Source organism: Macrobrachium rosenbergii, chromosome 44 (assembly GCF_040412425.1).
Source record: "Macrobrachium rosenbergii isolate ZJJX-2024 chromosome 44, ASM4041242v1, whole genome shotgun sequence".
Classification (NCBI taxonomy): domain Eukaryota; kingdom Metazoa; phylum Arthropoda; class Malacostraca; order Decapoda; family Palaemonidae; genus Macrobrachium; species Macrobrachium rosenbergii.
In genome coordinates this window covers 23,694,680-23,706,958 of record NC_089784.1, presented here as the reverse complement: position 1 = coordinate 23,706,958, position 12,279 = coordinate 23,694,680, and the positions used below count along the sequence as shown (strand labels likewise).

At 36.8% G+C, this 12,279-nt stretch overlaps 1 protein-coding gene across 33 annotated transcripts in view; it reads right to left on the bottom strand.

Annotated features, from left to right (window-relative positions):
- Positions 1-12,279, bottom strand: part of chico (insulin receptor substrate 1 chico) — a 182,111-nt gene that overhangs the window by 161,504 nt on the left and 8,328 nt on the right. For 19 of the 33 annotated variants that reach the window (XM_067087976.1, XM_067087993.1, XM_067087980.1 and 16 more), the window contains exon 3: positions 7,372-7,437. The exons of the other annotated variants lie outside the window; for them this stretch is intronic. In XM_067087976.1, the coding sequence (XP_066944077.1) occupies positions 7,372-7,437 (66 nt within the window). The remainder of the gene's footprint in view (positions 1-7,371; positions 7,438-12,279) is intronic. 33 annotated transcript variants of the gene reach the window in all.

The following is a 12,279-nucleotide window of genomic DNA, read 5'->3' as shown; positions in this document are numbered from 1 at the left end:
CTACGACGCATCCCCGGTATGGGCGACTATCAGCACGACGCATCGCCAGTATGGGCGACTGTCACTACCATGCATCTCCGGTATGGACGACTACCATTACGACGCATCACTGTATGGGCGACTATCACTATGATGCATCACCGCTATGAGCGACTATCACTACGACGCATCCCTGGTATGGGTGACTATCACTACGACGCATCCCCGGTATTGGCGACTATCACTATGATGCATCCCCGGTATGGGTGACTATCACTACAACGCATTCCCAGTATGGGTGACTATCACTACAACGCATTACCGGTATGGGTGACTATCACTACAACGCATTCCCGGTATGGGTGACTATCACTGCAACGCATTCCCGGTATGGACGACTATCACTATGACGCATCCCCGGTACGGGTGACTATCACTACAACGAATCCCCGGTATGGGCGACTATCACCACGACACATCCCCGGTATGGGTGACTATCACTACAACGCATTCACAGTATGGGCGACCATCACTACGACACATCCCCACATGGGTGACTATCACCACAACGTATCCCCCATATTGGCGACTATCACTACGACGCAACCCCATATGGGTGACTATCACTACCACACATCCGTGGTATGGATGACTATACTACCACACATCCCCGGTATGGATGACTGTCACTACAACGCATCCCCAGTATGGGTGACTATCACTACAACGCACCCCCGGTATGGGTGACTATCACTACAATGAACCCCCGGTATGGGTATGGATAACTATCATCACGACGCATCCCCAGTATGGTTGACTATCACTACGACACATGCCTGGTATGGGTGATTATCACTACGACGCATCGCCGGTATAGGCGACTATCACCACGTCACATCCCCGGTATGGCCGGCTATCACTACGACGCATCCCTGGTATGGGCGACTATCACTACGACGCATCCCCAGCATGGGTGACTATCACTACCTACATCCACACGTTCTATATCAATTCACTGTGTGTCGATCCCATGAAATTGCCTTGTCGATTGAAAGGAAGAACAAAATAATCTTGGACTATTTTCTGGTGAAAAATAACCCACCGTCCCACTCCCCTCCCCAAAAAAATAATTGCCTTCTACATGTACATCAACTAAAACATATGTAAAGTCCAAACCAAAATCATTTACAAGGGCAGTCCCACTCAGATTTTCAGCAAAATTCAGTGTCATTGGGTCAACTTTAACTCGTCCTTATTAACTGTTCAACTAGGATCATCTTAGAACTACCATATGATAATGGTACTTGCAAGCGTTGAGAAATATCACTCGAATGTACCAATGATCAAACACGGTGCTGAGCGAAGACGTGTGAAAGTCGGACGGACACAGACAGACAGCTAGAAATATAAATTCCTTTCCTATTTCCTTCAACCTTTTAGGCGGTGGGGGGTTATAATAGCAATGATGAGGATGCTGATGATGATCTAATTCTTTAACTATAAAGCAAGATCTGATAGCGGTCCGATTTAATTCAGCACCGTGTTTGATCAAAATTAAATAAAATGATCATTATCATGGTAGTTCTAAGATGATCCTAGTTTGTTAAAAACGAGTTAAATAAAATGATCTACACCGTACTTGAAAAACAATATCTACACCGTATCTGAAAAACATTAAGACAATGAAAATGTACTTTGAAAGCCACAGTCAGGTGGTACAGGTGGTAATTATATTATTGCCAAAGATGTGCATATCTACCATATACACTAAATACACAGGAACTTTTAAAAAAGTAAAGGCGAACATGCAAAATCTCCTAACCTACATATTCTACTCGACAATTTCCATCCCTTTAAAGACTAACCTACTTCTTTTCCTAACTTTAATTGGTGCGAGAGGGTACATATCAACGAAGGTATATGGTGTACGAGTAATATAAAAAAAAAGTATAAAATTAAAATAAATCAAAACTCGACTGAACCTTGACTCTGAAACCAAATAAAAGTTGCAAATATCTTGTGCAGACTTGGGAAGACAGCTATCCGTGACCAGGAAGTTAAACGAAAGCATTTTGGGCACTCTTCACGGCGCGGGGGGAGGGGGGGTTATTCAAGGTACAGTTGTAACCGAGGACTTTACGAAACCCCATCATGATCATGTGCTTCTAGGAGACTAGGTCATACTGCAATGGTAAATGCAAGCAACAACCGACACCAAACAACTGGCATATTTTGTTCAAAGTTTCTCTACTCTTTTTATTTATTTGAAGGATTTAATTTTATTCCACTTCATTTGCCCTTCGCTCATACGTTACCAACTAAAGAGGGGGTTTTCTTGGGAATGGAGAGAGGACATCCATAGAATGGTTCCACCCTTCAGAGGGTGAGGAGTACTTAGTCGAGGCACCCCTAATTTTGCTACGAACATTACTTGTACAGATTATTGCAGCAATGATGTTAGTCTGACTTTAGGAATGGATACACGGTGACACATTGAGTTAGAATTGCGTTCTGAAACGCGGTCAATTGAAACGACATTTGTCATCCCATCTTGGCTCGTCTGGAAGAATATCCAGTAAATTAACTTTTCCCGAAAGCACAATGGTTGATTAGTGTAGCTGCAATGCAACAAAGACAAACCACCGGTGAAAAGCGGTGAGTGCGAATTGCAATGCACGGCCAATTTTGCTTGGACTGTGGTACTCTGCAGGTTTGGGTAAAAACCAGCATATGGCTTATGGTGGAACTGAAAGGACTTTAAATCTGTAACCCAGGCCTGCTTGATTTCGGATATACACAATAAGGCGTTCGTAGATTGAGATTCACGAGAGCAGAAATTTTCTAAACATCGACATTTTACACATTTGCATAGCTCTTCAACATCTAATGATGCTTCACTTGGCATTATCTTGCACACAGTCCAATCGTTCTCTACTAGGATTCTTCTATTCCAGGATTCGGTTGGGTCCACCAAACGAGCCCTTCCTCTAACCAGTCGTAATTTCACACAAAGATCATACCCCACATTTTTCACATTTCCACCTCTTGTCACTTTGTGTGTGCTGTCACCAACTGAACAGCTCTTTATTTTTTCATTCACATTCAACATGGCGGTTTCATTCCATTAGTAGCATTCCCTCAACATCCCAAAACTACATTTCACCTTTGCTTCCCAAGATACCTCTATTAACAAAATCCTTTACTTCATAATACTACCTACTGGTCACATTTACTATCAAGGGTTTATATGAATCATTCCCAGCTGCCATATTATTCGTTACTTAATCTTCCTAGTTTTTATTTTTCCTTCATAAAATTACTCTTTACTAGCATAACTTTTTAACAAACACCTCTTACAATCACTGGGAAATTCTTATATCAATCTGCAACCTCTATTCCTTAGCATCACTCAACACTATATTATTGTAAACATGATCCACTTTCCCTTTATGAAACTTACATTTCTGATTATTAACTATGTCTATTTTCTTATCCTAGAAGTTTTCATCTGTATTTCCTGCCCTTTCTCCGACTTCCCTCATCAATCCACATATAAAAATATCAAACAGCCGTGAAAGCGTAACTCTTCCTTGTCTTGCAACCATCTGCGCTCCAAAACGGTTACTCTCTCTCTCTCTTATATATAATGTAATTTATTTTCATCGTATCGGACTCGGTAGCTTAGTTCCTTGCATTATTTTAAAAAAGAAATGGAAACAAAACGGTATACCGCCATTTCTAAGTATTCTGGCCATTAGAGAACAGTCAGACAATACTTGACCTTGCACAGAAAGCCAACATTCTCTATTCTTACATCCATTACCTGTTACCATGATGATTCAGTCAGGAATATGGTTGTTTCCAATCTGTTTCCTCAAAGGCTCAGGATTTGATCATGCAGGTGCCTCCAAATAACAATTTGAGACCATTCCAGTTTCTTAACAATACACTATATTCAGCAAAATCAATGCTAGTGCCGAATTCCACAAAAAAAAACTAAAAAAAAAAAAAAAAAAAGGTTATCACCCTAAATATGGCACACCCTTTTGTTTCTATCAAACAAAACTTGGGATTTACTCATTAATATATTTTTTCACTGTTTGGGATTTACTCATTAGTATATTTTTACAAAGGCGCTGAATTAGCGTTGGTAAATTATCAAATAAAAATTATGCTGGAGGAATGGTGTACTCAATAATTGCAGAGCGGTGAAAATTATGTAAAATTAATATTTATATATAGAGTGGTCCTGACATTTCTCAAAAGGCAATTAATCCCCTACATACGCTTTTTAAACATTAAACCATTTCCCCAGAAGGGAGGTGGGTCCAAAGAAAAAAACACAATGGTCAGAGCCATGTCCAAGATTTAACATGCCTCCAATTTTCTTTCAACCATCCCAATATCAACTTTCCTTATCCTGTGACTAGCCTCTCATCATACCATCATCTGTTAAGTGTACTGTCCATATTACCACTTGACGCTCCATCCCTGTCCTTTTACCCTGATAACTTTACACCTGCTTTGTACTTTCTCTTCTTGCAATCACTTTTAGAATCTTTTACCAGTTCCTCTATTTTCTCCTATCCTAGCTCACAGCAAAACACTTGTCAATTATAAACGTTTCACTAACCAACTGTCCTCCATTTTTCCGCACGAATAAACTATTTCCAAAATTAGATCCACCTCTTTGCCTGAGGTAACATTTCCCAATTTCACTCCAACATCCACCATCCTTTCAATTCTCTTACTTCACAAAAAGTATGAAAATAGTTAACCTCAGATGTTTTAAATCTTTTAATCTTCCATTTGTATTCATCATCTGCATTTCACTTTACATAACAGACTAGATTCTTTACAGAATACCGTCAGTCCCTGCTTGCACTGCTTTCTGTCTAGTACTTTTCAATCATTCCCTTTGGTCTTTTCTCGTTTAGCTGTGAAAATATTTCATTTATATTGCTCCAATTTGCAATTCTGATTTGTCAGCAAATTCTTTCGACGACGCCAATGTGATTCGAGAGGTATGACTCAAAAAGTTATAATTAATTAATTCATGTCAATAACTTTTCTTTGTTCTTACACACCATACAAAACTTTTACCCTTCAGGTTTCGACCTCCTAACGTAAGGGTTTCGAAGCAGGCTAGCCTATATGGTGAAAGCATGGCAAACCCCTTCCCCAATTACCCGTTCTTGTTTATTTTTCCGCCATTCCCTTATTACCGAAAAACAACTGTAAAAGTTCCATTTACCTCTTTTTCTCTCAGTAACGGAAATCCAGTGATAGCGGTTTTCCTATGAGACATTTAAATAAAATCCTTCAAAAATTTTTTTTTCGATAAATGAATGTTGCAGGCAGTTGTTAACGAGTCCATCCTGGGACCAACGATTAACCTTACAGAATTGATTCACTACGCTTTCTCCAGCAATTAAATTTTCTACGCTGTTCCTATCCTGTTAAATTTTTCCTAAATGCCAGTAGACTTCATGACCTCAGAAAGATCACCGGCACAGTGGATATCTAAGCAGTCACTCTTTTTCCTGCTGTAGTAAAAAGACATCCAGACGATATTCACAACCACTGGCAGACCATCGAACACGAGTGCCCTACCAGCTGTATTATAATTATAATTCGAAAGTATATCTGTGCTGGCCACACGTCTGACGGACTTACCTATAACGTCATGCACGAGACATTGCAATATTGTGATACAATTGATTATTCCCTGACTGGTATTCATTTCCTATTTTTCTCTAACATACGTTTTGAAGCTTTGACATTGCTTTGCAGTGCCTGTTCCTAAGTGCTTTAAATCATATTTCAAATTTGATTTTGGAAGAAATAAAAAAAATTATCCTTATTTGAGTTTGGTGTACGGTTACTGTAGCCCCACAAAGACCAAGTTAAAATTGCTATTTTCAAGTTTCATTTTCAACATGGGATTACAGTACCATATTTCTTCATTCACTTACCTTCCCGTTTTAACCTTTAACTTTCTACTCTTCTGATCCATTTCCCCATTTAAATATACTCTGGCCAGCTCATCAATGACTGATTTTTTTTTGCTACTTTTAGATAACTCCTCGTTTTTCCTTTCCCATTTTCATCATCCCAAGGGCTCCAATAACCTTGCCATACCTCTACTGGTCATGATGTCAACATCATACAAATCTATTCATTGCCTTCACGTAGTCAATTGTCAAAATATTGCCTCCACCATTCTGTAAGTTTTCAAGTTTCCACTTTCACTTTTTATAGAACACTGGCCTTCTTAACATATTTTTTTTTTCTTTCCTAATTCTTCTCACCAATTGTACTGTCATTATCTTCCATCGGCTGTATTAAGATTCTGATTCTAATCATGCATCATCATCATCATCATCACTACTCTTGCCTCCTACTGCTAAAGCTTTCCTCCTCTTCTACCTGTACATTCTAAGCTGTTAGCTGTCTATACTGTGCCAGATATTTCTTTCCTTCTATACATCAATACCTCCAGAAACATGTACAGGAACTGTCTTACTTCAATCGACATTACATACCGAACGCTCCAACTGTCTTCTTTATGGCTTTTTTTCAGTCATTTCCACCATCCATTTTTTTTTTTATTTTATACCCGTTGATACTTTCTGATTTCATTTGTTCCAATGCTTACATTCATCCCACTACTTTCTTTACTACCAACTCAGCTCACAGCAATTTACACCAACACAATAGAGAACTGAGTCCAGACAACAAAATATGACATCACAATTCAACCAATGTTGTTCATATATTGTACATGCTTCCACTGTAAGTACAGACTTTCATTTTGAAATGCCTGCAAACGTTCAAAAGTGCTTCCACTTAGAAGAAAACTCAAAAAGGAACTTGGAAGTAGGATCTAGTACACCGATTTGGAAAATTACTAACTTTTGTCTTCTGGGCTAAATCAGGAGCCTAATTGACCTTGTATCATCTAAATACTGTACTTGCTCTCTGGAAATTCTTTCTGGCATCTGTATACAATTTTCAACCTCCCAAACCATTAGTCTGTCGAAAGGTCAAGAAAACCAGCATAATCAACAGTTTCCTTTCCCCTGTGCAGTATTTCAGATCTCTCCTTCCTTGCAATTTGCTTTGACGAATGTAAAATCAAATAACGTTAGTACAGCAATCAATCTACATTAATTCTACAATCAAGGTACATTATTATTATTTTACTTGCTCTAATAATTTCAATGAAATGGATTATTCTTAAAAATATAAAAACTAGTTTATACCAACTCATTCACTACAGTTATAAAATAATGATTACAAAATAATGATTAAGTTCTGTCTTATTTTAACAACAACAAAGTGAGTTTTCATTATAAAAAAATCAACAGTCAAAAAAAAAAAAACACTTACCCTACGATCTAACATCCTCAGGGCTTCCTGAGCCATTCCCTCAGCCTTTTGCTGTAGCGAAGCCTCCTGCAAAGATTGTGTGCAATTAGACGAAAAGCACACAAACACTGCAAGCAAGCAAAACGCACGAGGGGGACGGGTAGGAAGCACGTAAGGCTAGCATGCACATAGAATACATGTGATGAAAAATAATTTTTTTTTTTTTTTTATATCCAGTCCCGTACATCACCCTTCCAACTGCATAAAGGGTGTTTGTAGTGCTTGTGATTTAGAGTCAAATTTAGCAGTGTGTGCGGTCTTGCCAGCAAATACTATGTAAAGGCTAAAAGAGAAAAAAACAACAAAACTTTTATCCTATGCCAATCATGTTCTGAAATGAGGTTAGCTGCAATAAAAATAAATAAATAAAACACTGCTGACAAAGGTGCTGCTCAAGCATTTTCTCCTTTGCAACTGTTCTTTTTTTACTAACAAATGTGCATGCATGTATGTATAGTATATGAAATTAGACAAAGACACAAGTCCATTTTTAACTGAGTGGGTTGGGTTCCCTTAAAACAAAGACTAGCTACTTTTCAGAGATGTATGCCAAGACTTGCCTAAGACGATATAAGCTACTAAACCTACCCATATAGATACCTCTGCAAACATTTACTCTGTACTGTACTCCATATTATTTAGTACCTTTGTAAATCTTATGAAAATATACTTAAAAGGTACACCAATATATATTTTGCAAATAAACTACAGAAGAATACCAATCCCAGGAACACTTACACATCAGACATGGGCAACTAGCTACAAGGAACAAAACAACCTGCTAATTTTCCCACACACAGCACAGCAGTTATTTACGTCTATCAATCAAATATATTAGGTAACTATGGTAAGGATAGGTTTATTTTCTTTCCAGTAACCAGTGGTGCCAAAATCACCATAAGCTCACCTGCATTTATAGTGTTTTCTTCTAAACAAATACTGTCTCACTAAACAACCCTGCAGGCTCTATCACTTGCCATCAGTAATCTCCTATTCTACTACATTTAATCAATTATTTCCACTATGACTTCAGTATCAGCATTTCACCATGGGGGGAACAAGGTTTTAAAGTTCACTTCCATTATCTGTAATTTTCAGTACCCTTTCATATGGGATAGAGTGAAGTATTTTCCTTTTAGAGCTTTCATTGGATGTGCAACATGCACATTTTTAAGAACAATTAACACACTGAAATTTCTATGTATTACCTTTGATCTCAGCATTTACTTAATCATCAAGGAACTTGCATCTGGTTTCACAGCCCTGGAATAAATGTTGCTGATAGGTAGCACTAGTTGTACACCACAGTAAAATCAAAGCTACTAATAAACTACAAGAAAAAAAAACCTTAATGCACCAGCACAGACACCTACACTGGGAGGAGCCAATAGACCCTTTAAATTACCATTTTCATGCTAAACACAGGAAGACCATTTATGAATATATATAATATACTGTATTTTTACTATAATGACCCTCCAGCCTTGCAGTGATGAAGTAACATTTTCTGTTGGCTAATCTAGTCAAGGATCTTAGATACCTTCAATTTGAATGACCTGTACGACACGATTATTTTTTGAAACCATTCCATTTTGAAAAGACTGCCAAGAGCCACAGTAACTTCAGCATTTCAATGCTGATATTATTAGAATATGCACTTAGAGTCATGCCCTGTGTTACTTTTCATAGACAAATGATGCAGACAGGTAGGTGTGCACATTGACATTATTAAAACTATGAAACTAAATCACAAAAATAAACATCCTACACTGACTTTATAAAACCTATTAGGAAGTTAAGTAGCTTTCATCACAATTAAAATAAAATTCCATTCCAAAAATTCATTCCCACTTCCTCAGCAATGAGTACATGGGGTGAAATGTTTTATTTGCAGTATGCTATGTAATGGGTAAAAGGTGCACTCTATGGTAATATTACATCTACTAAGCTACACCATGATATCAAAATTTCAACACCAACTTTGTCATTTAGTCTGGATATGGAAACAATGGAGTATGTGAGAGCAAACACTGGAGAAATAGCAAAAGCTTCTTTAAACTTCCATTTCACAAACTTCATATACAGACCTTTCATTTAATATCTTAGTCACTATGTTCTAAAAGTGCATCTTTTACCCCCCAAAAAAACTACCAATAAATAATCCCAATATAATGAAAAATATTTTTATTATCTACTGCACATACAATATTTACTATTGAGAGCCTTCATTTGATATATATCATGACAGGCCATAAAAATTTCAACATCTTAATGCTGACCTTTCTATTTCATTATACTCTTAAAACGGTGAATCTACATTTGTACCCATAGGCCAAATCTTTAGAAAGGTACTGTACGCTGAAATATAAATACAACAGTACCAGGTAGTAAACTAGAGCAAGGGAAGAGATTATTCTTTCATTATCAGTAAAACAATTCTAGGCTATAGCAGGTACGGGAGCTTTTGCTACAAACCAAGCTATCTAAGATTTTTATTCCCAACCACTGTAAACCAAAAAGATATTCATTTGGGCAAAAATGTTTTACTTGCAGTAAGTAAATGAGATTTTGCAAGTACACATTGAAAAATATGTTTAATTCTCTAAAAACAAAATATGTGGCAGAAACACTTTGTGACCATGGGAATTTTACTTCAAAACCTTAATCCTAACCTTCACTCATTATGCAATAAAGACTGAGCAGCTAGATGGCAAAAGGTATGCTATGAAATTAAAACTTACAGCATTAAACACGAGTGTTTGCATACAATCCAAATAAATCTAGTAGACTGTATACTGATGCAGTACACATAAAATACTGCCGTGTTATATCCATCATGCAAAGTTGAATGTCCAGTCATGCTAGTTGCAAAATATTAAAATATCACATATTACCAAGTACGGATAAAAAGTTCACCTCACTTCAACTAACAAATATTGTAGGCCTATATAAATTATCTAAGCAAAGTCAAACTTGTTCTCCTATATATTCTGTTCCAAGACTATGAATTTCTTATTTCAAGCACTGTATATTGTATCTTCCAAAAAACCTCAGTTACACCCAGACAGCAACAAATAAAATCTAACCCCCCCCAAAAAAAAACAAAAGACCCATGATGATTATAAAGCCACCAGTGGAGTCACACATTCAATATCTAAAAATGGGAAAAAATTTCATGTGGTACAAGAACTGTCAACACAAAAAGATACGAAACTCTTCCCTCTCAAAAATGGTAGACACAAGCCACTTTCATCAAGTATATATGGTATCTTAGCAGTTAAGGAAAAGTAGCCTACTCAAACATCCAAAAATTATGAACAAGAAAACTTATCACTGAAGACAAAAAAGAAGTCAGAAATACTGTAACTTGCCCAACCCTTTCAAAAACAATCCATATAAAGAATACATAGGGAACCATTTTCCACATTTTTAAAAGTACAGCTTTCATACACCATGTAAACTAATAGCTGCCTTCTAAAACTGTATGCAATTTGCAGTACAATCCCAACCTAAAAGTATTGTACATTTAGTAAAATGTATATCTGAAACATACTGTATACTGTACAGGTATAACTGCAGCAAATAGGCTAATACTCCTTAAGGTGGCACCACACTGGTAACTCAACATGCTATTTCTATCAATTCCTGTGGGAAACATAAACATACCGCAGAACCCTCTTTCAAAATTCAAAACAGGATGAGGTAGTGTCTGGTTGAAGTTGACTTATTTGCACTCAGTTAAGAAAGCATAATTTCTAGGTATAATTTCCCATAGCCTTATCCATCAAGGCAATTCCTCCCTTTTACACTAGTAATAGCAAAAGAAAGAAGCTTAGGCTAACCTAAGCTAAATAGGCCAAATACCCATTTAATGCTGTAGCCATAGTATATTTAATGCTGTAGCCATAGTATATTATTTAAGCTTTCATTTCAGCAACTAGTACTGTAAAAACAAAAAGGCTCTCTTATGAAAATTATTCAATCATCCTATTCAAGTACAGTATTTATCATGCAAAAATATGTCTAGGCCTGCCTTCTAGTTTCCTTGTTTCTTTATAAGGCACTGAGCATGATAAATTTCCCAATAAAGCAGTCTTTCTTCCAACTGTTCAGACATCATGACTGGCTGAGAATTGACAACAAAAACACTAGGGTAGAGGTCCTTGTACTACAGACCGTTAAATTAATGTGGCACTACCTTTAAAGCCCTGTATTGCAATTTAGCATCTCAAATTACTTTATGTCCCCCCTTCTCAATGTTTTCATTTTACATATATAAATATATGATGAAACACCCCAATTAACAACTGGTTTACACTTCCTTCTAGACTATTGTGTCAAACTATGATCGAAATCTTTCTTAAATTTCATAATTAGAAACTAATAAAGTACAAAAAGTAATTCATTAAGATTTCAAGCAAACTACCTCCCCTTCCCTTCCTGAATACAAATGTACTGTCTTTTGAGGAGGAAGAAGTTGTACCCTTTAAAGCCTAATAAACTACTTTTGCACTTTGGGTGGTCTACTTTATACAATTATAAACCAAACTTGAAGACTTAAGCTAAGTGAAAATTCTTCATTAACAATTTCGTACAATTAAATAGGTTACTCAAATTCCAAACAGTATAAAAAAAATTCCGAAATTCTGTAGCTGTTGCAATATAACGTACTTCATAAAAATCATTAAAACTTATACATATCCCTAACCTCCTTAATTCTAAAATCAAACCTTTACTCGTTATGACTTATGTCTAGGCTAGCTGACAGGGGAAAGAGGGAGGAGCTGGGGAAAAAATGGAAACCATCAAAACACAGCAGAGGGAAGACAAAATATTACGATAGTCAAGTACCTCAGATAAAATGGAAAG